The sequence below is a fragment of the Antechinus flavipes genome, chromosome 1 (genome assembly GCF_016432865.1).
Source record: "Antechinus flavipes isolate AdamAnt ecotype Samford, QLD, Australia chromosome 1, AdamAnt_v2, whole genome shotgun sequence".
Lineage (NCBI taxonomy): Eukaryota > Metazoa > Chordata > Mammalia > Dasyuromorphia > Dasyuridae > Antechinus > Antechinus flavipes.
Genome location: NC_067398.1, coordinates 79,177,673 through 79,204,345, shown reverse-complemented (window position 1 = coordinate 79,204,345; position 26,673 = coordinate 79,177,673). Strand labels below are relative to the sequence as shown.

General features: G+C 45.8%; 1 protein-coding gene across 3 annotated transcripts in view; it reads left to right on the top strand.

Moving 5' to 3' along the window:
* Positions 1-24,357, top strand: part of PRKCD (protein kinase C delta) — a 60,002-nt gene extending 35,645 nt beyond the window's left edge. For 2 of the 3 annotated variants that reach the window (XM_051984779.1, XM_051984764.1), the window contains 17 exons: positions 6,737-6,874; positions 7,319-7,518; positions 8,563-8,623; positions 9,166-9,328; positions 9,493-9,524; positions 10,045-10,130; positions 10,629-10,758; positions 11,815-11,915; positions 12,631-12,727; positions 13,630-13,733; positions 14,360-14,533; positions 15,599-15,690; positions 17,474-17,536; positions 18,010-18,148; positions 19,048-19,236; positions 21,743-21,871; positions 23,683-24,357. In XM_051984779.1, the coding sequence (XP_051840739.1) occupies positions 6,760-6,874; positions 7,319-7,518; positions 8,563-8,623; positions 9,166-9,328; positions 9,493-9,524; positions 10,045-10,130; positions 10,629-10,758; positions 11,815-11,915; positions 12,631-12,727; positions 13,630-13,733; positions 14,360-14,533; positions 15,599-15,690; positions 17,474-17,536; positions 18,010-18,148; positions 19,048-19,236; positions 21,743-21,871; positions 23,683-23,841 (2,034 nt within the window). In that variant the 5' untranslated portion in view covers positions 6,737-6,759 and the 3' untranslated portion in view covers positions 23,842-24,357. Of the gene's footprint in view, positions 1-3,575; positions 3,649-6,736; positions 6,875-7,318; positions 7,519-8,562; positions 8,624-9,165; positions 9,329-9,492; positions 9,525-10,044; positions 10,131-10,628; positions 10,759-11,814; positions 11,916-12,630; positions 12,728-13,629; positions 13,734-14,359; positions 14,534-15,598; positions 15,691-17,473; positions 17,537-18,009; positions 18,149-19,047; positions 19,237-21,742; positions 21,872-23,682 lie in introns of all 3 variants that reach the window. The other variant, XM_051984771.1, reaches the window with a different exon arrangement.
* Positions 24,358-26,673: the final 2,316 nt, after the last annotated feature.

Below are 26,673 nucleotides of genomic sequence, written 5' to 3'. Positions count from 1 at the left end.
AATGTATATGCTGAAGATTTCATACCCAGAGCCTCCTTTTTTTTCGAAGATACTTTTTCTTTAGTCTCCTCTGAGCCATATTTAGTTATGATAAACAATGTTCAGTTTCATATTTTTTTACTTTCTGTTTACATTGTCTTAGTCATTATGTATGTGCTTTTCCTGTTTCTTTTATGGTCATTATTGATCCTCAAAGGATTGTTGGACGAATCTCTCTCTAGTTGCTTCTACCAAGGAAACTTCAATGACCTCAATATATGTGTGAGGGACATCTTTTTGAAGGAGACCCTTTAAGACTTTTGCTCTACTGAGTCAAATGCTTCTTTGTAAACAACCAACAATATTGTTGCAACCAACCACAATTAAACAGTGAGCCCTTGTATTCTCTGGGCTTCTTAGTCACTTAGATGACTATGTTGTCTGCTGGAGAGAATGGTCTATAAAAGCAGGCCCTGTTCCCTTCTCATATTTCCATTAAGGATGCTCTTGATACTTTGACCACACTAATAAAGATTTTATAGAGATGTGAAAAGTCGACATGTACCATCAATACTTACTGAGAAGTAGCTTTGGGGGAAGGGGTATATTAGAACTATCTAATTTTTCTATCTTATTGTGGTCTTTCCCTCTTGTAGATATTTTAAAAACCTATTTCTGGGTGCCTTTAAAACTATCATGTCTCCTCACTATATACTTTCTGGCCATTTTTTCCTGGTTTCATGTTCTTGAATATCATTTCTGCTTCTTCATTATAGCTTACCAGGGACTGAGATGTTTGACTCTAGATAAGGTGAGCCATTGATGAGATTGCTAAGGAAATATTGATGGGCCCATTCTGTTTCACTTATATGTGTTGTCCTTTCAATTTCATCTATAAAATTTCTTGAAATAACCTTTCATTGGGTCTCATATTAATTTTCTGCAGGCTAATTATATCTTCTGATTTCAGATGTCTTATGAGACAATATCTCTTATAATATTAGTCTTTTGTGTAAGGTGTTGTAAATGAATATGCACTCCAAAGTAGGGTGACCTTGGCAGCTCGCCTTCTCCCTTTCCTTTTAGCAATATTTTTATTTGATGATATCTCTAGGTTCTTTGGGATCCTTCATGTGACTCTTTTAACTATGTTTATAGTGATAATCAGTCAATATCTTTATCTTTATCCATTTCCTATTTTTCAGAAGAATCAGCAGTTTGTCCAGATAGATTAGGCTGAAGTTATAATTGCACATAGTATTTTCCCATCTTTAATCTTTCTTTTAATTTGATATTAATTTCTGCCTTTGTTAACAATGCACATAGACTACTGATTCTGAAATGACTGCAGTTATCAGCAACTAGCTATTTCCTGTCTGTTATGATATAATCATTTTTTCTCATCTATAAAATAAGGGGTGTGGCTTAGATGACCTTTAAGATCCTTCCCAGCACAGAATCTGTGATCCTATGAAGAACAGTTACATCATGTTATACCAGTTATCTAATATCTATCTACGTTAGCTATCTTGTCAGTTATAATAGAAATACTCTGTAAAACCTAATGTGGTTTAAACCTCAGTGATCTTGAGCATTAGCTCATATGACCATAGTTGAGCAAAGAAGAAGAAAGGGGAAAAAACGAAGAGAAAGATTTGTCAGTAGTTCTTTTTGGAAACATTCGTTATGGAAACGAAGTTCTTATAACAAAAGTATTGTCCCATTATCTTTGCCAAGAAAACCCCAAATGGGATCACAAAGAGTTGGACATGGTTGGAAGGACTAAACAACAACAATGACAACAAACATAATGAGGAGAGATGATCTAGTACTGTTCCATAAAGTTGTTTTGTTTTTCCTTGGATACACAACGAAATCACAATGAAATGAGTAAAGCTCACCTCCTTGAGGAGAACTGGAGGTTCATCCTTCCATTCAGATACAGCTTCCTTGGCTCTTTTGTTTCATTTCTAGTGAGTACAGGAGAATTAGGAGACAGTGAGATGATACAGTGAATAGAAGCCTGGATCTGGAGTTAGGAAAACCTGAGTTTCAAGCCTCAGATACTTGCCAATTCTATCACTCTGTACAAGTCGCTTAATATCAGTTTCCTCAAATGTAAAATAAGGATCATAACAATGTCATCCTCCTAGATTATTGTCAATGTCAATCATAGAGATAATATTTGTAAAGAGCTTAGCCCTTTAGAAGGCTAAGTTAGAATCTATATAAATCCTAGTTATCTCCCACCATTTCATAATGAAGTTATCATAGTGGGATTTCAAATTATCTATCGAAGATAGTTATTACAAATGATTTTGTTTGTTTGTTTTTGTTTTGTTCTGAAAATAGACTTCATTTCCTCCATTTTGTTTCCAATTTCCTTTACCTTTCTTTTTCTGGGAACTCTTCTTCCATAATCTAATATCCCCATATTTTATATTTTCTGTTCCTTTGCCTTCTGTGACCAGGTACATTTGGTAAGCGTCGGGCTTGATTTTCCTAGCTCTAGAATTCTTTGATTAATATTATAGCAAACTAAACTGCTTTGTCCTTGGAAGTGACTAGGCAGTACACTAGAGTTACTGGACTGTGACTCAGGGAAACAATGGGAGGGAGAGGAAAGGTGAATGAGGGAAGGGGACTCTGGGTCTACCCACCAATGCTGAAAAGACTGTAAGTTCATATTCATACTGTCAGCCTGGAGACCTCTTCATTAGATCCCAGTCAAAGGTGGTATGGTAGAGGGGGACATCTTTTATCCTTCCCCCTCCCCCATCTCTAACTTTCAGGCTGCTCTCATAAAATTTCTTTTCCCCTATGGGCTTTACTGAGGTCTTCCTCAGATGTCTCTGTGTGGCCTTGACGTGACCCTGGCTTCTCAAAGGCTATGTCAGCAGAAGGCAAGCCCTGACGGGTCCTACCAAACTGGAAAAGCTTTGGGAATTGGCCCAGAGAAGGACTGTTTGTGAGCCTCACTAAGTGCAAAGAGGCACCAAAGAAGATTTTTTGACCATGGCAGCTTGTAAAATTGCCTGTTGAACTGTGAAGAGGCTGGTCTTAGATTAGTTGGAGGGAATGCCCACACTGATGAAGTTATTGCTCCTGGAAGCATCTTTCTTCAAGGCTCTCCTGAGTATCTGCAACCTGATCCTGCCTCTATTATATATGGAGGAAAGTAGCCTGGATAAGTCAAAAAGCTTTATATTGAGGGTTTTTTTTTTTAAATTATTGCTTTTTTATTTTCAAAATATATGCAAAGATAGTTTTCAACATTCACCCTTACAAAACCTTGTATTCCAATTTTTTTTCCCTGCTTTCCTCCCACCCCCTCTTCTAGACAGCAAACAATCTATATATTGAGTTTTGAAATTAATATCCTAAGCAAAATTTAATTGAAATGGTTAGTTTTTCCTGAAGACAAGTGAGTTACAGGGTGAATGGAGAGCTATTCCCAGTTGAATTAGGTAGAGGGAAGAGGGACAAGGAAACCAGCCCAGGAAGAAAAACCATCAAGGGCTGATTGTAGTCTCTTCCTCCAGCCCTCACATCACATCAGAACTGCTCTTCATGTCTTGCTTGTTTTTTTCTTCCAGGATTGGGGGCTCTTGTATTGCTGGTCCATGATCTCACTCCAAGATTAGCAACCCCATCTTTGTCACCAAGTAGGTAAGGGCCATCAGTCTCCACAACTTGTCCCTGACTAGATTGACCCACTAACTTTCTAGTCTATCCATCATTATCATATCTCTTTAACCCCAATCTCAGCCTCCTGCGTCTCATCCTTTACTCCCCCAAGACAACATCTAACTGGACTCCGTATTGTATCTCCCTGGAGTCCACACTGGCCCTTTATAGTTCCTAGATCATTATGAGTCCCTAGATTCTCCTTTCTCCAAGATCCTCAAACTCCTTTTCTCACCCTTTCCAAAGGGCTTCCCAGCCCTCTGGCTTCTAAATCCTTTCTCCCACAATTGTGGGAGCAGAGGTAGCAACCAGATTTGGAACACCTTCAATTCTCTTCCCTGACTTCCAAAGGAGAAATATGTAATGAGAAAGTCAATCCCTACATCAAGAGTTCTTAAACTAGGATCCATATATAGATTTCAAGAGGTCTATGATTTGGATAGGAAATCTTTATTTTCCCTAAACTCTGACTGAAATTAAGTGTTTCCTTCAAGTATTTATAGCATTCTGAGATGGGGTCTATGGACTTTGTTAGACTGCCAAAGGGGTCCGCAACACGGAAAGGTTTAAGGCCCCCGTCCTAGAAGGAACAAGGCTATGTTTCCATTGCTTTCCTGAGTTCTAAGTCTTGATCAGTGGAGCTTTTGACTTTTTTCTTTCCTGGAATAAGAGCCTTTGGTTCTCTTATTGAGTTTGTTGCAAACTTAGAAGTCTCTTTATAGACACATGAAGTTACGTTGAACCAGCCCCAAACCCATTCCTCTTCCATCCTTACACCCATATATCCAAGGCTGAAGTCAACATTCTAGAAGCAGGAATCTCAAACTCACTCATTATTCACTAAGTTACCTAATTCATCAGCTAGCCAACAAGGTGGCTCAATAGGTAGAGTGCTGGGCTTGACTTAAGAATGATCTACTTAAAATCTGTTCTCAGAAAGTGTGATCCCTACCAATGAAGTTGTCATGAGTATCAAATAAGAATATTTTTAAAGTGCTTAGCATACCCTACCTCTATTTTTATATGTGAACTCTGTAAATCTCTAGGGGACAAGGGATTATATAACATGACTTGGCAATGGTAGTAAAGGGAAAGGGTTGTAAGCAGCTTAAACAGGAAAGAACTGTTTCTAAACTCTAGGTTCTAGTCCTAGCCCTATCTATCACTAATTTGCTGTATGACTTTCTCTGAGCTTTTATTCTGTAAAATGGGGACAGTTATCTTTACTTTCTTCTGTCATGGAGCTATTATGAAAATTTTGAGTAGGAAAAGCTGTTATAAGTCATGTAGACCTATCTCATTGATATGCATGTTGTGGACATAAGAGGACTTTAGGAAATACTGAGTGATGATGGATGATTGTGTCAGGGATCGTTACTATTATTTTTGTCTCCCAGATGAGGAGCTCAATCTGATCTCTGCTACACCAGTCAAGGAAAATAAGAATCCATCTTCCTATCCCCCCTGCCTGAAGCCACCTGTGTGACTTACCCTGAGTTTCCTAGCTAAAATTCCTCTCCCAAACTTCCTTAATCCTTCTCATGGGTATTGGGTCTTCCATAGGATTATGGGATCCAAGAATGTAAGAGATCATCTAGCCCACTCCCTTTATTTTACAGATGAAGAAATACAGGCAGAGACTTGTTCAAAGTGACACAGATGTGAGAGAAGACAGGAAAAATCAGACCTTCTCCATGGCCATCCCCTGATCTCAGAGAGAAAGGCTTGCATTTACAGCTTTGAGTTGTCTCATTTTAAGGAGCTGTCCCAGCATTCTGAGTGCTCTCTGGGCCATGCAGTTACACAATATCTTCCAGTTGTATGGCTCCTTGATTGTCAGTCTCCCTGGCAATGGCTTTGGACCAGCTCCTCTCTTCTCTTCCACCAATTACTCCCCCCACTTCTGCCATTGCCAACCTCTTCACCCTTTCCTGACTCAGTGAGATTGTATTGATAATAATAATAGTGATAGTAATTATTTACATTTATAGAACGCTTTTAAAAAAGTTTCGATAGTATTTTATTTTTCCAATTACATAAAGATAGTTTTCAACATTTATTTTAGTAAGTTTTTGAGTTCCCAATTTTTTTCGCCCTTCTTCCGAGCTGAAATAAGTTACACATGTACAATCATTTTAAATATATTTCCATATTAGTCATGTTGTGAAAGAAAAATCAGAACAAAAGGGAAAAACCATGAGAAAGAGAAAGCAAATAAAAAGGTGAAAATAGTATGGTTCGATCTGCATTCGGTTTCTACAGCTCCCTCTGTGGATACGGATGCCATTTTCCACCCAAAGTCTATTAGAATTGTCTTAGATCATTGCATTGCTGAGAAGAGCTTAGTCTATCATAACTGATCATTACATAATCTTTTATTACTGTGCAAGCTCTTTAAGGCTTGAAAGAATGCTTTCTCCACAGCATCTCTAGAAATTAAGCAGTACAACTATCTTTGCATGTATTTGGCAAAATAAAATACTATTAAGAAAATTGAAATAAAATAAAATAACTATAAAATGTTTTTAAAAAAGGAATTAGGCAATACAATTGTTTGTTGCTTATGATCACACAGCAGTCAAAGGCCTAAACTGGGGCTCCTGACCCCAAATCTAGAGCTCCACCTGCTCTGCCATGGCTGATTTTGGTCTTTGAATTCTTCATCTCCGAGCTAGAGAGCCTCCTGAGAGGCAATTTACATTTGAGGGAAATGGGAGGCAATGTGGCATTGTGGAAATAGAAGTGAACTTGAGTCAGAGGACCTGGGTTCAAATCTCTCTGCTTTGATCTTCATCACTTGCTTTGGGCTTTAATTTCCTCATTTCTAAAAAAAGGGAGAGATTAAACAAAACAGTACCCAAGGTATCTTTATAAGATCATTGTTTCTTTGGTGATTTCCCCTAAGGCCCACAGTTGGTTAGTGTCAGAGCTAGAATTAGAATCCAAGGCTTCAGATTTAAGGCTCTTTCCATTACACCACACACGTTTCCTTTTATCTTTACTCTCAGCCATAAATACACATTGCTTCTTTTCCTGTCCCTGTGGGCCAACCTTATTCTTTCTCTAACAGGTGTGTGACCAGTGTGATCAGCCATGGCCCCATTCCTACGCATCTCCTTCAATTCCTATGAGCTCGGATCCCTGCAGTCTCCTGAGGAAAACTGCCAACCGTTCTGTGCTGTCAAGATGAAGGAATCACTGACCACAGGTGAGAGGGAGCCTGAGCAGGAGCACCTCAGCTCGGGAGAAGCATTCGGTTCTGGGCCCTCACAAGTGTGGGATCCTGCAGTTGGAAGGGGATAGAGAGGGCCCCGGGGCCAGCCCTCCGGCCCCAGCATTCCTGGGTCCAGGAGACAGATGGGATAGAAGGAAGGGACAGGTCAGGATGGTGGTGGAGACCTTGCTGGGGGGGACTGGGCAGTGGTGGAGATCTTGCTGGGGGTGGGACTGGGCAGTGGTGGAGACCTTGCTGGGGGGGACTGGGCAGTGGTGGAGACCTTGCCTATAATGAGATTGTTCCTGGTGAATAACTGAGTGGAGTGAGTTATCCAGAACTAGTTTGGGGAACAGGGGAGATTCCTTCTTATGAGGGAGCAGTGAATGAAGATGCCCTATGCCCTGTGCCTCCCCCCCCCCACTATGTGTTCCTCAGAGAGAGGTAAGACGCTGGTCCAGAAGAAGCCCACCATGTACCCAGATTGGTCCTCCACGTTTGATGCTCACATCTATGAGGGCCGGGTCATCCAGATTGTCTTGATGAAGGCGGCCGAGGAACCCCTGTCGGAGGTGACCGTGGGTGTGTCGGTGCTGGCGGAGAGATGCAAGAAGAACAATGGCAAAGCCGAATTCTGGGTGAGGAGTTCTGCCCCGTGGTGATCGAGAATCGTGAGGAATGGGCACTCTGTGGATACTTGTGAATTAGGGGGCTTTCATGGGCATCCACAGAGTACCCATTCCTCACGATCCATGAGATCCATGTGGATGATGTGTTCTTGTGTCTGTGTGTTACGTGCATGTCGTGATAGCCGATAGGAGCCACGGGGCTTTGCTCTCCCCAAGCAGAGATGTCTCAACAGGAAAAGCCTTTATAACTGTCCGTTGCTCTGCCCCCAGTGAGACCTGCTTCAGGCAAGCTGGAACGGGGGAAGGGGCGATGTGAGACAGGACCTCCCCTCCCCTCAGCAGCTGAGGGCAGAGCCTGACTTCATACCGAGTATTTCTATTTCTGTACCTACTTCTGGTTGCCATAGTGGACAGAAAGAGTGTAGAAGAAGACAGTTGGGGAGGACAAAGAGGGAGAAAATAATGAGGACTCATTGGGGCGGGGGAACAAGTACCTTTGTCCAGAGTGGGGCCTGCAGGAGAGTCAGGAAGGGAAGGCTCCCTGGAGGAGGTGAGTGTCTTAGCCAAGCCTGTTGGTCTGCAGGTGTGAGCCTGACCAGTGTCCCGGGTCCAGAGGGTGTTTGGGGGGCCTTCTCTCTTCAGGCTGAGGGCCCACTGCCTCCGCTCCGGGCTGTTCCTCTCATTGAGCAGCTGGTGGGCGGGGGTGGGGAGTTTCCCTTCCTTCTCATTCTGTTCCTGGGTCCAGGCTGGGGTTAGAATCTTTCACTTCCCTAAATGTAACAATACCTCCTGGGGGATGGGGACCCTGCCTTCCACTTCCGAGACCCTTTTCTCCAGACTGGACGTCCCTCTGGGGGAAGATGTTTGATGGGGCTGCAGTCTGAGGGAACGGAATGGGGGAGGGGGTGGGGACCAGTGATTGGGTAGGACTCAGAATGCGGTGTCTGGATTGAGAAAGAGGCCGAGGGATGGAGGCCTGAGGGCCCCGGGCTGGCTGGCTTTGGGGACTCCTCCACCCCTCCTTACCCTCCCGCCTCCTGCTTGTCTCCTCAGCTGGACCTGCAGCCCCAGGCCAAGGTTCTCATGTCTGTCCAGTATTTCCTAGAAGACACAGGTAAGGGATGGCTAACCAGGGCCTCCCCCCGTGTGCCAGGGCCCTGCTGGAAGTGGTGTGGCGTGGGGGGTGGACGAAGAGGTCGAAGACGGAGCCCAGGGCAATGACAAACGCTGTTGTCACCCAGACTTACTGAGCTTACTGGTCCCGAGCCTCTAGGAGGACAGACCACCCCGTTTCCTCTTCAAGTTTGGCTCCGAGGGGGTGGGGCAGAAGCTTTTGGGGAACCAGTTGCTGTTGCCTACTATGAATTACCCAAGTGGACTTCCCTCACCCTTCCCTACCCCAGGACTTTGCACTGAAGTCTCCTCTGAGGCTGACTCTCTCCACCCACTCCCATCTCTCATTTTCCTATTCAGAAAACGTGAGTCCTCCTGTCCTTACCCCTCAGCCATTGGGTGACCTTCTCCTTCTGGTTTTCAAATGAGATTTAAGGAGAAATGCTCGCAGGGCCTGTCCTGGCTCTGCTGTGCTATAATTTAATGACTCTGGAATCTCCTGGCTAAGGTGAGAATGACTCTTCTGGCTCTCCCTCCCCCCAGATTGCAAGCAGTCCCTGAGGATGGAGGACGAGAGCAAATTCCCCACCATGAACCGGCGGGGGGCCATCAAGCAGGCCAAGATCCATTATATCAAGAACCACGAGTTCATTGCCACCTTCTTTGGCCAACCCACCTTTTGCTCAGTCTGCAAGGACTTTGTTTGGTGAGTTGGCAGGGAAGGCTCCCAGGGGGAGGGGGGAGTCTTGGTGAGGGGATGAGTTGGGGAGGAACTGGGAGGAGGGATTAGGGCAGCTCCTTGGAGGCTAGACTTCTAGGGGAGGTAGCAAAAGTCACCCCTCACCTGCTCTCTCTGGTCTGGTTTTTCAGGGGTCTTAACAAGCAAGGCTACAAATGCAGACGTAAGTATGAGTGTGTGGATGTGTGTATGAGTGTACGTGTGTGAAAGTGTAAGCTATGGAGAAAGGAAAAGGTGCTGCTGCCCAGTAGCCCTTCTGTAGCCCCCTTCCCCAGGGTCCCGGCTCCCCAGAGAGCCCTGCACTGTACTCCCCCCAACCTCCTTCCTCAGGATCTCATGCTCTCTACTCCTAGATGGGGTTTTCCATCCACCATGCTCCTCTCTCCCTCCATGGCCTTCTCATCCCCTATGTGTCCCCCCCACCCCAGTCATTATTTCTTCTTCCCTTCCACTCCCCCCGTCCCTCAGGGCTTCGTGGTAACCAGGCAGGCAGGAGTGGGGAGGGGAAAAGAATCAGTCCTTTGGGCCAGATGCCTCCCTGATGGTGTGGGAGGCCACTGGGGAGGCCAGGAGAAGGGGAAGCTTTGTGCCTGGGGGCTGGGCACTGTTGGGCGCCTGCTCACAGTCTCTGCCCCCTGCCCTGCATCTCTTCCCACCCCTTACCCTGGCCTTGCCTCCCCAAGAATGCAACGCGGCGATCCACAAGAAATGCATCGACAAGATCATCGGCCGGTGCACGGGCACGGCGGCCAATAGCAGGGACACCATGGTGAGATGTGGGGGGCAGGGTGGGACCATGGTGGGGGCGGGGCCAGGGAGGGGAGGGGGACAAACCAGGGACATCAGAGTGACCGCAGTGAGACCGCCGGGGAGGGGCCACTGATGCTTCGGATTAGGAATCCTCTAGGAATTCAGGGGCTCGGGGTTGTGGCCAGCACTCACATAGAACCTAGTCCTTTACAGCGGCTGCAGTGGGGGAGGCTCTGAATGGTGCTGGATGTCCCCGTCTGAGCCTTCATGGCCGGGAAACTGGCCCTCCTGGCGAGGGGCTGGTCCCAGCGGCCTCTGGGAGGTGGGCGTAGAGACGGCATGAGGTTTGGCTTTCTCCCACCCCCAGGGCCCAGTGCCATCCACACCTTCTTTTTCCCTGAAAGTAGCATGGATCAGGGCCTTTAAGCCCCCGATGGCTCTGACTGCCACAGGGTGGGGGGCAGAGGGCTGGGAGCAGGGGGCAGGGACTCACCGCGTGTTCCTCACCCTCTCCCAGTTCCAGAAGGAGCGCTTCCACATAGACATGCCGCATCGCTTCAAGGTGTACAACTACATGAGCCCCACCTTCTGCGATCACTGTGGGAGCCTGCTCTGGGGTCTGGTGAAACAGGGATTAAAGTGCGAAGGTTTGTGAGCAGGAGGCGAGGGTGGGTGGGGCGGGGGGAGGCAGGGGGTCCGAATCCCAAGCCCGTCCCTCTGACATCCAGGTAGAGAGGTCCGGGAAGTAATTACGCCACCCTCAGAGCTCTGAAAGGGGTCAGGGCTCTGCTCAGTGATGGCAGGTCCTGCCTGGGGAATCATCCACTGAGGTGCTGGTTGAAGCCATGGGCGTGAAAGAAACTGAAAAGGCCTGAGTGAGAGGAGAGATTTCAAAGCCAGAGCCTTGGGGAACATCCACATTGGGGAGTGAGGAAGTGTAGTGGGGAGCTGGTAGAAGTGGGAGGTGGGCTCTTGGAAGCTGTAGGTAGAGACATTCAAAAGAAAGGGGGTGCACTTACTCATTAGTTGCCAACCCTTTTCACTGAGATGATAGAGCGCTGGTCTTTGTGTCCAGAAAATCCAGTTCAAATTTTGCCTCAGATGTTTATCTTTCAGGCAAGTCACTTAACCCCTCTCCTTTTTTTCATCTGTAAAAAGGGGATAATAAAATGGCGCTTTCTTTACTGGGTTGTTTTGAGAATGGAATAATATAAGGGGATAATAATGGCACTTTCTTTATTGGATTGTTTTGAGGATGGATAATATAACATGTAAAGAAATTTGCAAATCTTAAAAGTGTTACATAAATATTAATTATTACAATTATTTTTCATTATGTAATGCTACCTCTTGGATAGAAGTAGGTCAGAGGGTATGTAAATTTCTCACCTGAAATCTCATTTCTTTGGGGAAGGAAGGAAATATGTATTTACTGATCACCTCAAGTAGGCCGGTCACCGTGTTAGCAACTTTACAGATTTATCTCATTTGACACTCACAACACTCCTGCATCTCTATTTTGCAGTTGAGAAAATTGAGGTAGACCGAGCTTAAGTGACTTGCCCAGTGTCACACTGTCAATAAGTATGTGAGACTAGATTTGAACTATAGAGCAGCTCTCTAGCCCTCTGGGGTCTCCAGAATGCGAATGCAGATGGGATTCAGGGAAGATTCCAAACTCCTGTATTTTCTTTCTCCCCTAGACTGTGGGATGAACGTACATCACAAATGTCAGAACAAAGTGGCAAATTTATGCGGCATCAACCAGAAGCTGTTAGCTGAAGCATTAAACCAAGTCAGCCAGGTATGGAGGGGAAAAGATCAGCCTCCGGGCTGTGGGGACTGAGCAGGGGAGAGGTTTTACTGCTAGGACAAAGGGAAGCTCTGACCAGTACTGATCAGATAAGGACAGATAATCCAAGAAAATCCAACCCCAATTTGCAGAATAGAAAATTTGGGATTTGGAGGATGTGTGTTAAGTTAAGACCAAAGCTTTCTTTATTCAAAGAACTCCCCAGAACATTTCAGGGCTCTGAAAAAGTTAAAAGAAGAATCTTGTAGAGGGGTGGGAAAAGTGCTCAGAAACTTAAATAAAAATCTTAGAAGGCAAGTCATTTAACCCCTCTCCTTTTTTTCATCTGTAAAAGGGGATAATAAAATGGCGCTTTCTTTACTGGGTTGTTTTGAGGATGGAATAATATAAGGGGATAATAATGGCACTTTCTTTATTGGATTGTTTTGAGGATCTACCAGAAGTGAAATGAACATATCCTGAGAAAAATGGGGCATCAGTGGGAAAATGGGATTTAGTGGAGCCTTTTCAGCCATATAACCATTGAATAAAATGGAATAAATCTGTTGAACTAACAGGGTTCCCCCCATGAGCAGCTTTGGAAAGTTGTCTTAGTCGTGGAGTCAGGGTTGTGGGGGACGAGGATCTGCTCTTCCCTCCAGCTGCTCCCTCCCCTCCTGGTGCTGTGGACCTGGCTCTAACTGCTGATTCTGCTCCCTTTCTCTAGAAGTCTTCCCGGAAGTCAGATACAGGGTCTCCGGACAATTTCGGCATCTATCAGGGCTTTGAGAAGAAAGCAGAAGCCTCTGGAGAAGATATGGCAGGTGAGTGTCAAAACATAGACTCCAATTCAGCTAACTTTTTTTTTTTGCTGAGACAAGTGGGGTTAAGTGACTTGCCCAGGGTCACACAGCTAGAAAGTGTTAAGTGTCTGAGGTCACATTTGAACTCAGGTCCTCCTGACTTCAGGGCTGGGGCTTTATCCACTGCACCACCTAGCTGCCCCCTTCAGCTAACATTTACTAAGCATTACTGAGTACAATGCAATTGGGATGCAAAGGCAAAAAAAGAAGCCATCCCTGCCAGTGAGGAACTTACATTCTTTTTGAAGGATACAACATATATCAATATATGTACAATATAGTATTATAAGTATGTACCAATAAATATACCCAAGAAAATTTGAGGAGGTAGAGACCATTGTTGGGGCGATCAAGAAAAGTTTCATAAAAGAAGTAATACCTGAACTTAAAGGAAACAAGAATTAGAGATGCAGAAATAAGGAAGAAAGCAAAGGGGATAAACATCTCTATAGCACCTAGAATGTGCCAGGCACTGTGCTAAGCACTTTACAATTATTATCTCATTTGGTCCTCATAGTAACTTTTATCACTGCTATTATCACTATTTTACAGATGAGGAAACTGAGGCAAGTGGGTTAAATTACTTATCTTAGGTAACAATAGTAGTATTTAGGTTGGATTTGAATTCAGGTCTTCCCTACCTGTGTTCTCTACCTGCCTCTGTCCAGATAGTTTATGGAAAGGTGTAGAGTTCAGAAAACTGTGAATAGTCTAATCCTATGGGGAGCAGCCAGGCTTGATGGGAGGCACCTTCTTAAGAGTCCCTTCGGGCACTTCTGAACCAAGTTAAATGCTGGTGGATGTTGGCGTGCGAATCGGGGTCTTGAGTGAAGATCTGAAGAGTTTACTTTCTGTTCCCACAGATAACGGGACCTACGGAAAGATCTGGGAAGGCAGCACGCCCTCCAAGTTCAACATAGACAACTTCACATTCCACAAAGTCCTGGGCAAGGGCAGCTTTGGGAAGGTGAGGGGCTAGAAGGGAGCTGAGAGATCCCTTTGTCCAAAAATGTCCCCAAGAGGCTGTACGTTGCAAAGCCAGCATGCTGGTCCCATGGTTAAAGCCCCAGGTTCTCCTTGGCAGTGGAAGGAGCCCCCATCTGCATATGGAGAACAAGGGGTTGATTAAATTAGCTAATTCTGGGGCTGCCGAGAGAAGTTAGAGTTTGAAGACGGGTAAGAGAAAAGGGGGAGCTGACAAAGACAACTTCCATGGGGTCATCTTCTCAGTCTTAGTTAGGGTAGAGAATTTGTGAGAAATGAGACACTAGTTAATACAGGAATCATCGGAGATCCATTAGAAATGATCCTCAGAAAATGTAATTGTGAGGCAGTGGGAAAATAGGATTGATTGATGCAATGTCCATCTACACACAGTTTTTTACGGATCTGGACAACTGTGTCATGAAGCGTTATGCATGTGTGTTGTTGGGAATGTGGGTCAGGTGTGGGCAGGGGTTTGGAGGGGATGATGGGAGAAGGGTCTACCGTCCCCCGCCCCCCTTTGGGACCAAGGTGAAATTGCAGACTGCAGGCTCCTCTGCCTCCTCTGTCCTGCTTCAGTTCCCTTGCCTCTCTTCCTTGGTGACTCAGGTGCTGCTGGCCGAGCTGAAGGGAAAAGGGGAGTTCTTCGCTGTGAAGGCTCTGAAGAAAGATGTCGTTCTGATAGACGATGATGTGGAATGCACCATGGTGGAGAAGCGAGTGCTGGCGCTCGCCTGGGAAAACCCGTTCCTGACGCATCTTTACTGTACCTTCCAAACCAAGGTACTTTCCCCAGTCATGTGTCCCGTCCTCTCCACTTAGCCTGCAGGATCCCCGTGCTTAGAGCCATGACTCCCCTTCAGGGAGGGACATCTCAGAACCAAGGATTTCTGAGTCTAGATGTGGATGACCGACCTGCCTTGGAGAGGTCTTTCCCCTCTCCGAGCCATCCTCGTCACTTTCCAACGCAAGAAACTTGTATGGTTTCCAGAACTGTGCTGGCAAATATTTAATAACCAGTTCTATGGAAATGGGAAGGGTGGGGAATATGTGTGTGTACACTTTTATATTTAATCAGTATTTCCTCCATCACTTTTTAAAGTCTAGACAGTCAACAAACTAATAAATCAACTGATTTATAGTTTGCTGATTTCCGAGATGTAAATTTTAACAACCAGCTCCTGTTCAGGCTGGCTCCAGCACACCGCTCTCTGAATGACTCCCTATTCCTTCTTGGATAAAATATAATCTCCTCCTCCTGGCATTGAAGTCCCTTCACAGTCTGACACAGTCCAGGCTTACTTCCATATTTCTCTCCTTCTCATACTCCATTCCTACCAGACTTGTTCCTAAACTTGGACAATCCACGTCACCTTCTTGTGTTGGCAAAGACTGTCCCCATGCCCAGACTGTTCTCCTTGCCTCTGCCTTTTCAGCTTCTTTCAAGGCTTCTCTCAAGTGCCACCTTCTCCAGGAAGCCTTCCTCAAGGCTTCCTACATCATCCTACACTTCCTGAAGCAGTAACCATATAGAAGGAAGAGTAACCAGCTTTCTTCCACAGGGTGTCCCAGAAGTTTCAGAGCAGTTTTATTTACTGTTGTATCCATCTCACTCCCTTCTTCCTCGGCTCCAGCAGAAGATAAGCTCATGAGGGGAAGGGACTATTTTTTGTCTTTTATCCCCAGTGCCTAGGGCATAGTTGACAAATAATAAGTTCAATCAACTTGTTTGTTTTTGTTGACTTGTTCAGCATTGCCCATAGGGGTACTCCATAGGTGATCTACCTACTGTCCCAATATGCTGGGCTGTGGCCCCTAGGTTCACCATCCTTTCTTTTTCCTGGCCAGGATCACCTGTTCTTTGTGATGGAATTCCTCAATGGAGGGGACCTGATGTTTCACATCCAGGATAAGGGACGCTTTGACCTGTACCGAGCCACGTGAGTGATGGGCCAGCCATTCCTGAATGATGGGAGAAAGATTCCCCTTGCTTAGTGGAAAACATTGCAGAGGTCCCAGATCCTTCATTGCCTGACCTTTCTCTCCGGGGAAGCCATTCTTACCCTGGTCTCAGTCGAAGGGATCAGGGTTAAGGGAGGAAAGAGTTTCACCAGATAAAGTATTCTTGATACCCTTCAGATCATCCCCTGTTAGAAGCCTCAGTAGACTGACAATGAGCCCATGAGCAGAACTATTGGCTTTATATGCTAGCCTTATCTCAAATTAACTGTGACCTTTAAGGGTCCCTTCCCATTCTGCTCCTTAGTTTCTTCATCTATTAAAAAAAAAAAAAGTGAGGTTGGGAGATTGGAAGAGTTGATCTTAGAATCCCTGATTTTCCTGCTCTGATGTCCTGTGTTTTTTTTTTTTTTTTCCTGGAGTTGCAGAGGAATGATAACTCCTTAGGTGCATAAAGGACCTTTTCCTTTCATGTTCATTCTCCTCCTGGATCCTCACACCAAGAGGGCATGCCAGAGATGATTATCCCCTTTTTACAGATGAGAAGAATGAGACGCAGAGAGACAATAATAACACCTTGCATTTATATAGCACTTTCACACAAATTATCGTATTTGATTACACAGTCACATATTAAGCTGGGACCAGGTTGAAACTAGAAGTTGGGCTTTGACTCCTGACTTTTGTCCAGAAATGTTTCTTTGGCACGAAATTTGGCTAGCCTCAGTGTCAGGTCCTGCTTTTGAGGAACTCAATCATCCAGTTTGTTTTAGAAGAGGAAAAAAAAGTCATCAATCTTAAGTTGGAATGGAACACTGAAGCAATTTTCTTTTGGGGAGAGAGAGTTTAGGATGGGATTGGCCCTTAGCCCAGCATGATTTCTGGGGTCCAGTCTGAGCTGTACTTCCATAAAACTTCTCTTGTGATGCTGTATGGATTCAAGCTTCACTTCCTCTCCATGGTTTTTGGTTGGCCTGGTAGTGACAGAAAGAGAGGGGTGTGAGTCCTGGGATGAAAGAGAGGCGAGATTCAGGCAGAAGTGGCAAATCTCTAAGCCAGTTCCTATCTTTTCCCATTCCCATGATGCCTGAAAGAGCCCCAACCTGCTCTTATAATCCTAATTTATCCCCCATAAACTTAACCCTCTCCCTTTGACCTTAAACCTCTGCTTAATATTCACAGTATTTCCTTTGCCGTGGCTCTATTCTGTGGGAGTAGAGCCCACTGCTTATGGTCAACTCCTGTCTTGCACCTAATTTTCCTGCCACGACCCCAACCCCAAACAGAGGATCCAGCATTTTCTGATGGCCCTCCTCTTGGCTTTAATCCTCTTCCAATAACGATAACTTCCTCCATAGCCTTAACACCTTTCCACTGACCTTGCCCACCGACCCCAGCCCACCCCCCACCACCTCCACTACTGGCCATCCTGCTCATGGCCTTAGCTGCTCCCTCCATATCCCTGACCTTTCCAGATGAGCCTAACCCACTGTGACTTTAAGCCTTCCAGTGGACTTAGCATCCCCATCACCATGACCAACCTCCCCGGGACCTTAATTCTATACACCATAGTCCTAACCCCTTGTTGCTTTTAACTCCATAGTTAACTCTCTGAAGGCCATCACTTCCTCCTTGGGGCTTTAATCCCCTGCATGCCCTGGACCATGTTTTTCTCTTTCACCAAGACCCTCAACAGCCCTGACACCCCTCGTAGTCCTTCCCACTTTCTCCGAGAGTGACCAGCTCTCTGCCTCCCTTGGACAGGTTTTACAGTGCTGAGATCCTGTGTGGTTTACAGTTCCTACACGGCAAAGGCATAATTTACAGGTGAGTCATGGGCTGGAAGTGGCCGGAGTGGGGGCTGGGGATGCAGGGCAGCTGGGAGACCCTTCCTAGCCAGGGGTTGCCACCTCCCCAGCTCGGAGTGCAGGGTTCTGCTAGCAGCAGATGCTTAATCAATCCTTGTTGAGGTGAGTTAAAGCCAGGGCAGACAGGCCAGGTCCAGCAGACCTTCCTGGAGGCCCAGGGACAAAGGCCCGTCCCCTTGAAGTAGGGAAAGGAGAAGGAATCCATTTAATCACTCTTCCTCTCTTCCATGACCCACATACTCCCCATAAGGAGAACTCCTTTCTCAGGTGTCCTCTGCCTGTCTGTCTCTCCTCGGCCTCTACTGCTCTGCTTGGGAAGAGAATTCGGACATCTCTGCCAAGGATAGAGAAGATGGGAAGCTGGGGACCTGATCTCCTCTGCTAGAGCAGGCTGGCTCACTGATCCCTTTCTTTAATCACACTCTCTCTCAGGGACCTCAAACTCGACAATGTGATGCTGGATAAAGACGGCCATATCAAGATCGCCGATTTTGGGATGTGCAAGGAGAATGTGGTGGGGGAGAACAGGGCCAGCACCTTTTGTGGTACACCAGACTACATTGCCCCCGAGGTGAGAGTGGGTCTGGGCAGTAGGCGTCCCTGCCCCAGCTAAGGAGGGGAACCTACTCTGTGACACTCAGAGCATCAGTTGGTTCAAGAAGGGGTCTTTCTTCCCCAGCTTTGGCCAGGCCCTAACAGGAAAGCCCCAGAACCATTGGAAGCCCATCCCCAGGACTGAGAGTTCCTCTGCCTGGGGATTTCTCAGCATCTGTCCTATCTGAGTCACCAGGGGGCCACGGGGAATACCAAATATTTGCACCTTTGACCAGCATTGCATACTATATATATATGGCCGGACTACATATCCCCACCCCCAAATGCTGGACTTAGTGTCCCAGAGCTGGAGAAGCAGCTGCCCTTTCTGTGTCCCTGACCAGCTCCAGGGCTCTGAATTGTCACCCAGTGGGATACCTGGACCTTTTGCCCCTTAGGTCATTCTGTAACCTTTCTCTCTGGGCCCCACATCTCCCTGCTCCACCAAATGGATAATTCAGCTTTGAGAAAGTGATTTGAATTCAGGGACAGGGGCAGAGGGATTAGTTTTCTGGTGCTTTAGCAGAGGAGGTAAAAATGCCTGAGATGGAGGAGGCCTTAGGAAGGATGATGTAGAAAAAAAGCTATTGATCTAGGAGTCCCAAGATATAAGTCCCAGCCCTGCCTCTGCCTCCAACTTGCTGAACTAAGTTCTTTTCTCTCCTCTGTCTGGGACTCAGTTTTCTTCTCTTTCCAATGAGGAGGCTGAACCATATGACCTCTTAGGGTCCCTTCTAGCTCCAAAGGGACTCAGGAGTCTCAGTGGGGACGACTGTGAATAAAAGGGAGTTAGCCCAGTATCCTCACTATTCCATGCCCATCCCAGAGGCAGTTCCTGCCCACCCTGGCCCCAGCCTTTCTACTTCGCCCCTACAGATCCTGCAGGGCTTGAAGTATACGTTCTCAGTGGATTGGTGGTCCTTTGGCGTCCTCCTGTATGAGATGCTTATTGGGCAGTCCCCCTTCCATGGCGATGATGAGGATGAACTCTTCGAGTCCATCCGTGTGGACACTCCCCACTATCCACGATGGATCACCAAGGAATCAAAAGACATCCTGGAGAAGGTATGGAGTCCCCGACTGATGGCAGGAGAGCATTGTCAGGGAGAAGGAAGAGCCTAGACAAGGATTGCAAGGTTGGGAGGAACATAATAGCTAATAAGAGCTAGCATTCACAATTTAAGGTAGATAGTGTTTTTTCTTTACAACATTCCTGAGAGGTGGATGTAATTATGATTTCCATTCTACAGGTAAGGAAACTGAGGCAGACAGATTATGTGACTTGCCCAAAAACACAAAGCTAGTCAGAATCTGAAGCTAGATTTGAGCTCAGACTTTCCTGACTTTTCCAGGACTCTAACAGAGCGAATTAGCTGTCCAGATCAATCAGTAAGCATATATTGAGCTCCTACTATGTGTCAGGCCTTGTGCTAAGCTCTGGGGGATACACAGAAAGGCAGAAGACAGTCCCCCACCTTCGAAGAGCTCACAATCCACAATCTTGGACGCTGCTCTCCAAGGCATGAAACTCATGAGAAAGGAGGAAAAGAAGCAGAAAGGGCCTGAATTCCCCTTCTTCCCTTTAAGGACAGCATCTGTTCTTGGTCACGGGCAGGAATTGGGGTTTGGACTCCTTCCAGAGGCATGACCCTCGGTCACTACATGCTCCTTAGAGCCGTGACTCTCTTCAAAATCCAAAGCCACTGAGCCGGGTTAGGGGGGAAGAGCGGCTGGGGTTGGGGCAGGGAAGGAGCTGCAGGAAAGGAGGAGAACGTTTATTTTGGAGCAAAGGAATCATCTCAAGAGCACTGGGGAGAGGGTGGGGTTAACCTACTTAAGAGAACAGTCTCTTCTTATAAGCCCTCAAACTCTTCCAAGACCGCATTTAATTGAAGACAAATAATGCCGTTGGTTCATAAGCATTCATTAAATCCGGTCTGTGAGACTGCCACCTGGATCGTCTTTGTTAGCCCTCATTCCATAAATATGGATGTATCGTGTATTCATATAAATTCCATAATAATAAAGCCACATGTCTTTAGAAATATTCCATTATTCCCAATGTCAGCCAGTTTGGCCTAGTCACCCCTGAAGTTAGTCTGTCTGAATGAATGACGTTTGGTTCTTCAACCACAATTGCTTTTTACTCATTGCCTGGAAGGATCATAGACTTCTGAGCTGGAAGGAGCCTTAGAAGTCATCTAGTTCTCCCGCCACCATTTTTTACAGATGAAGAAATCAAGACCCCGAAAGGTTAAGTCAGTGACTGGCCTAAGGTCACACAAGTTATTGGTAGAAGAGCCAGTGTTTGAGCTTGGGCTCCCAATGCCAAATCTAGATTCTTTCTGTGGGCATTTCATGCCATCTTTCTAATTACCAAGGTAGCCAGGTCCCTCCTGTGTGTTCAGGTACTGACATATACAGAGAAGCTCAAAGCACAAAGTGCCTGCCTTCAGAAAGCCCACAGTCTAAGTCAGGAGACAAGTCACCCACATATTACTCCCAGAATTAGTTACAGAGATGGATTAAGGATTCCAGACGATAAAGACGACAAGAGCTCAGAAGAAAAAGAAAATCACTTTTGTCTGGAGATGGTCAGTATCCTTGTTAGAGGATACAGATTTTGAGCTGAGCTCAATTCTTCTAAGGTAGAATTTATATGGGTAAAAAAATAAGGATGAGCATTATTATTATTTTAGTAAAGTTTTTTATTTATAAAACAAATGCATGAATAATTTTTCAGCAATGATCCTTGCAAAACCTTGTATTCTAAATTTCTCCTTCTTTCACCCTCTCCCCTAGATAGCAGGTAATCCAATACATGTTAAATATGTTAAAATATATGTTAAATCATATATCTACATATACATATACACACATTTATACAATTTTCTTACTGCACAAGAAAAATCAGATCAAGAAAGGAAAAAACTGAGAAAGAAAACAAAATGCAAGCAAACAACAGCAGAAAGAGTGAAAATACTATGTTGTGATCACATTGAGTCCCCATAGTCCTCTCTTTGGATGTAGATGGCTCTCTTCCTCACAAGATTATTGGAACTGATCTGAATCATCTCATTGTTGGAAAGAGCCACGTCCATCAGAATTGATCATCATATAATCTTGTTATTGACATGTAGAATGAACAAGGATGAGTTTTCTAAACTGGTGGGAATTACATCATACAAAATAGCGCACATTGAGTGCCTCTTCTCCTTCCGACCCCATCAATAGGATTATTTTGAAGATTATCTCACTTAGATGATGGATATAAAGGTCCTATGTAACCATGAAGCATTATAGAAAAATAAATGGAATCGTATTTCCAACAAGAACATCTTGACTCACTTAGGGGTGACCTTAGTCACCCCTGCACACCTGCTTCCAGATAAAGCTTCTATTTCTGGCTTCCATGGGGAAGATCATGGCTAGCTTCTTTGATGCAAATCTCACTCTGTCCATCACTTAAGTCCCCCAGTGATTGATTCTTGCAGTCTGTTCTCGGCATCCTTGCCTGAGCTTGAATTTATATAATTTTCTAATACAACTATGATGTTCTTTTGGGTTGCAGCTGTTTGAAAGGGATCCCACCAAGAGACTAGGAGTGACAGGTAATATCAAAGTTCATCCATTCTTCAAGACTATCAACTGGACTCTTCTGGAGAAGCGGGAAGTAGAGCCGCCCTTCAAGCCCAAAGTGGTAAGTGGGTCCACTGCCTTGTAGTTACTAGTAACTTGGAGTTACCATCTCCAGACTTGAGGTTTTCTTGCCTTCCCTCCATCCACCACTTCTTCTGTTTTTACCATCTCACCTCCAGTCTTCTCTGACTTTTCCCCCTCTGTCCCTCTGTTCTTTCTGGCTCTTCAACTGAGCAGGTTTCCTATCCCATCATTCAAGTAAACTCCATGAAGGCACCAACTATTTAATTTTTGTCATCATATCCCCAGACTTGGAATATAATAGGTGCTCCACGAATTGATTTGAATTAAATGAGAAGATAATTGGTGATTGAGTGCCCACTTGTACCTAACCTCAAGCCAGATCTTCTGGAGGATTCAAATTCACATAGAAATCAGATTCTTGTCTTTAAAGAGCTGACAGAGACCTAGGTGTGTAGTGGCTAGAGCATCAGCCCTGGAGTCAGGAGGAACTGAGTTCCTCAGACACTTAACACTTCATGGCTCTGTGACCCTGGTTAGTCCCTTAACTCTGAATGCTTCAGCAAACATACACACAAACTGACAGTCTTCCCTGGGAAGGGGGAGTGGGGCAGATATACATGAAAAGCCATATATATATTGCCAGAGTTTTATATCTCTGTGAGATGCACTACCACCACCACGGAGCCCCCTTCGAGATCCGTCGTTTTCCTTTCTCTGCTATTCCTTTTAATGTAGATTTAGCCTCCTAGGCAGGAGACAGAGTGGGGATCAATCAGATCCAAGCTGTTCTTCTGTGACATTGCCCTCTCCTTTTACAATCCTCTGTTCTGATACTTGGGCTTCCCAAAAGAATTAGGCAAGCCTTTCACTGCAGAGCAGTAGACCTTTATGTAGCCTGTTTGTAGCACCTGTTGTTTGATTTGAGACACCTTAGGGTGAGAGCGTAGAAGGGGAGATAAAAGGGATAGCAGTAGAGCCCCTGCTACCTCCCCTGCCCAAGTAGGATGTCAGCCACCACTTCCAAAGTTAGAACAGTAGCCATCCCCACAAAGGCACCGGGGCCAAGACAACTAGGAGTGGGACTTGATGGTGGGGGGAGGATGTAACCAGAGTTTGGCATGAGGCTTCAGGCAATGGCAGCAGGAGGTATGAGAAGTCACCCATTTGGATTTGGGTTTCTTACCACTCCTCTTGGAGTTAATAGATGGGACTCCCGGATCTATCATCCTTTCATACATGAGGGCATCTCTCAGGGATGCGGAAAAGACAAGGGGTTTTATGGGGAAGGGAAGGGCATCTCACATTTTGAGATTGGTTTTCCACCTTTGACATTACAAGGGGGGACAGCAGCGGAAGGTTTTATAACTAAAGGAGCAGATTATAACTAGTCCATCTAGTTAAAAAGTTATACCCAGAAAACTATAGAGGTTTTCTAGTCTTCCATATCTATTATTCTCTTAGGTACCTAGGCTCCTCTTTCCCTTTCTCTCCATTATATTCTACTTTTTTTTTAAGCTTTTTATTTTCAAAACATATGCACAGATAATTTTTAAACATTGATCCTTGCATGGCCTTATGTTCCAAATTTTCCCTTCCTTCCCACCATCCCCTCCCCTTGATGGCAAGCAATCCAATATATGTTATACATGTTAAAATATATGTTAAATCCAATATGTGTAAACACATATTGTTCTTCTCTTAGGAGAGATTCTAGGATCATGGCCATAGCCATGTTGGGGCTTATGGGAGGGGAAAGTACGTGGCCTTTTCCTGGCCAAACATCCTGCCTCCTGCTCACTCTGATTTCTCACATCCTTGACTCCTTTTCTTCATACCTCCCCATCACAGAAGTCAGCTGGTGATTTCAACAATTTTGATCGTGAGTTCCTAAGCGAGAAGGCCCGCCTATCCTTCAGCGACAAGAATCTCATCGATTCTATGGACCAGACAGCCTTTGCCGGCTTCTCCTTTGTCAACCCCAAATTTGAGCGGCTCTTGGAGAAATGAGTGTTTTGTGGAACCCTCTTCCCCCTTGGTCAGAAGCCCACCAGTGCTAGCTAGCTAGATGTACCGGTCCCCCAGGGTGAACAGGGCTAGGATCTCTCCAGGCCCCCTCTCAACCCTCTCCTGGGCCCCCATAATATGCAACAGTGTGATTGTAATTATTTCTCTAGCTGCTTCTATGCCCATAGGCAGCAGGTCTTTTGCATGATTGGGGTTTTAGGTACCTTCCTCTGTGAATCATGTGTGAATTTTCTGCTCCTCTCATTGAAGAGGGAGATTGTAAATCCCATGTTTTGTTACTTGAATGTAGTTATCTATTGAAAATATATATTATATATAAATATATATATATATATGAAAAGCTGTATATATTGCTCCATAGAGAAGAAACGTGTAAGGGAACTGGTGATATGTTAACTTTTTTTTTTTTTTATAAAAACACACAAACAAAATCCAAACATAAACCATAAGGCCTCTTGGTTCTATTATTTATGTCTCCAATAAAACAATGGAACAGTCTGTCTGCCCTTACAGTGTTCTTCTCCACAAATTCTTTGGCCACTGTTACATTCTGGAACCCACCTAAGGGACTCGGAGAGTTCCCTGCCCTTGTCTGGGCCAGCTGCACTCGGACCTTGGAGTTGAGTCAGCCTACCTGCCAGGTCCGGCATCTTCTCCACCAGCTGGACATACACTCTCTCGAGCCGTGCAAATGTTAGTGTGTGTGTGTGTGTGTGTGTGTGTTCTTACTAGATCTGGTTGGGAAGAAGAAAGCCGAGTTTAATTAGACATCATTCCCCGTCTTGTGTCCCCTACCATTCTCAGGCAGGGATTGTTTATGAGAGGCAAGGGACATGTCTGGATCTGCCCTCAGGGAGAGTATAGTCTGGAAAAAAACCAAATTGCCGGACTCTGTCCTAGGGAGGAAACAGAAAGAAGTGAAAGCCAAGGAAAAGCTCACAGTCTATCTAGGTTGTAGATTGGCAGAAATACAAGACTGGTGAAGAAAAAAAGAAAACTAAGAATAACTAGTACGATTTGCTAAGTGGCCAGTGAGTGGGATGCAGAGAGAGTTGTAATTCAGAGGAAACAGAGATCAGTGGGAACTGGATTGATCAGCAGAAGCTTTCTGGATGCCCCCAGACTTGAGCTGGCCCTTGGAAGAAGGATGAGATTTGGAAAGAAGGGAAGGAAGGAGCGTTTTAAAGAGAAAATATGAGGCAAGAGCTCAGAGTCCAGAATGTTTGCAATCTAGGGAGGGGGTAGAAGGGTGGAAGGGCCAGGAGGAGGGGGAGGTGGTGATGGCTCACTGAAGTGCTGGGTCCATGTAGGGGCAGAAGGGAAGTCCAAAGAAAGAAGGAGGCTCCAAGGCAGCTAACTACACTCTGGTCCAGTCTTCCTCATGACCAATCACATTAGTTGCCTAAAGTCCAGTGTTAGGTGTGGAGTCTGTCTCAGGACAGAGCCAGACGATTTCCCTTTTGGGTTTCTTTTGGGGGTCTGTCTCACACTCATCTGCTACCCCCCAAAAACTAGAGAATTGGGGAGCTTGTAAAGACCAGAAAGGAAGCCCCAAGACCCCTTGCATCCTGCCCCAAAGGACCACATTTTTCTTTTCCCGAGAAGACTCAAGGAGGAAAGCAGCCGCTGTCGGCAAAACTTTCAACATCTGGCAACCACAGAAGCTCATTTCCTGCAACCACATTTTTATGGGCTGAAGTACAAGTTTCCATGGCTGGAGTGAGCCAGAGCCTGGGAGTGTGAGGCAGCCAGTGGGGTGGAGGGCCGGCAGAGGACTGGTGACCAGAGCCAGCCCAGCCCAGGCACTCACCTGGTCAGCTGCAGGAAACCCCAGGGCCGAATGGGGGAGCAGGCTCCACTTTAACTGGGAGCCCTCTACAAGCTGCTGGTTTGTGCCTGAGACCTCAGCCCTGCCCCCTCAGCCAGCAGCAGCATCTCCACATGTCCCATCCAAGACCTGAATCCCAAAGGCCCTGTCCTAGCTCTAGGACATGGGGTAGCAATTGCAGTGGGGCTGGGGCTGGGGAGCAAAAAGGAAATTCCAGCTGTTGGAACCTACAGCCTGACTGGGGACTCCTGGGGGAAGGGGTTGAGAGGAAGTTTTTTTAGGTTTAATGCTGTCAGTGCCAATCAATGTCCAATAAAGAAAGCCTCAGGGGAGATGTGACCCTGAGGCTGATCCAGATTCATCTTGTCAGATTTCCCAGGGATGCAGTTTTCTAGATATGGAAGAGGAAGGACTGGCATGGAGTTAGTAGACATAAAAGGGGTTGGGGGGGGGGAATAATTACTTTTGGTGGTGGTCCCACCCATACTTGCCTTTGCCTGGTCTGGAGGCTTCTAGGAAGTCAGGGTCTGGTCCCCTCTTCCCATGTGGAGTTCTTCACACCCTGTTCCCCAACTGAGCTGGTGGTAGGGCCCACAATAAATCTGGGGCCCCCAAGGTCTGGGGGAAAGGACCGGCCATTAGTGCCAGTGGAGGAGGGCATTTAAGAGTGGCCCTCTGCCTTTGGACCTGGAATGTGAAGCCTGGGTTGTACCTGAGAACTGCAAGATGACTTGGTCATCTTGGGGGGACCAGGATAATAACGAGTTCATCCTTTCTGTCTCTGGTACTTGGAGGACTCCTTGGGGCACAGAGGAGATGGGTTGAGTTGAGACAGATACAAGCACAGAGATGTAGTTGGGAAGATCAAATACTAATAGCACAAAATGGAACTCTTGGGATAAATTGAACTAGAGGACACATCTTCCCTTCCCACCCCAACATGCACACTCTCCTTCCCCAACACAGTGGAGATAGAAAAAGACTCA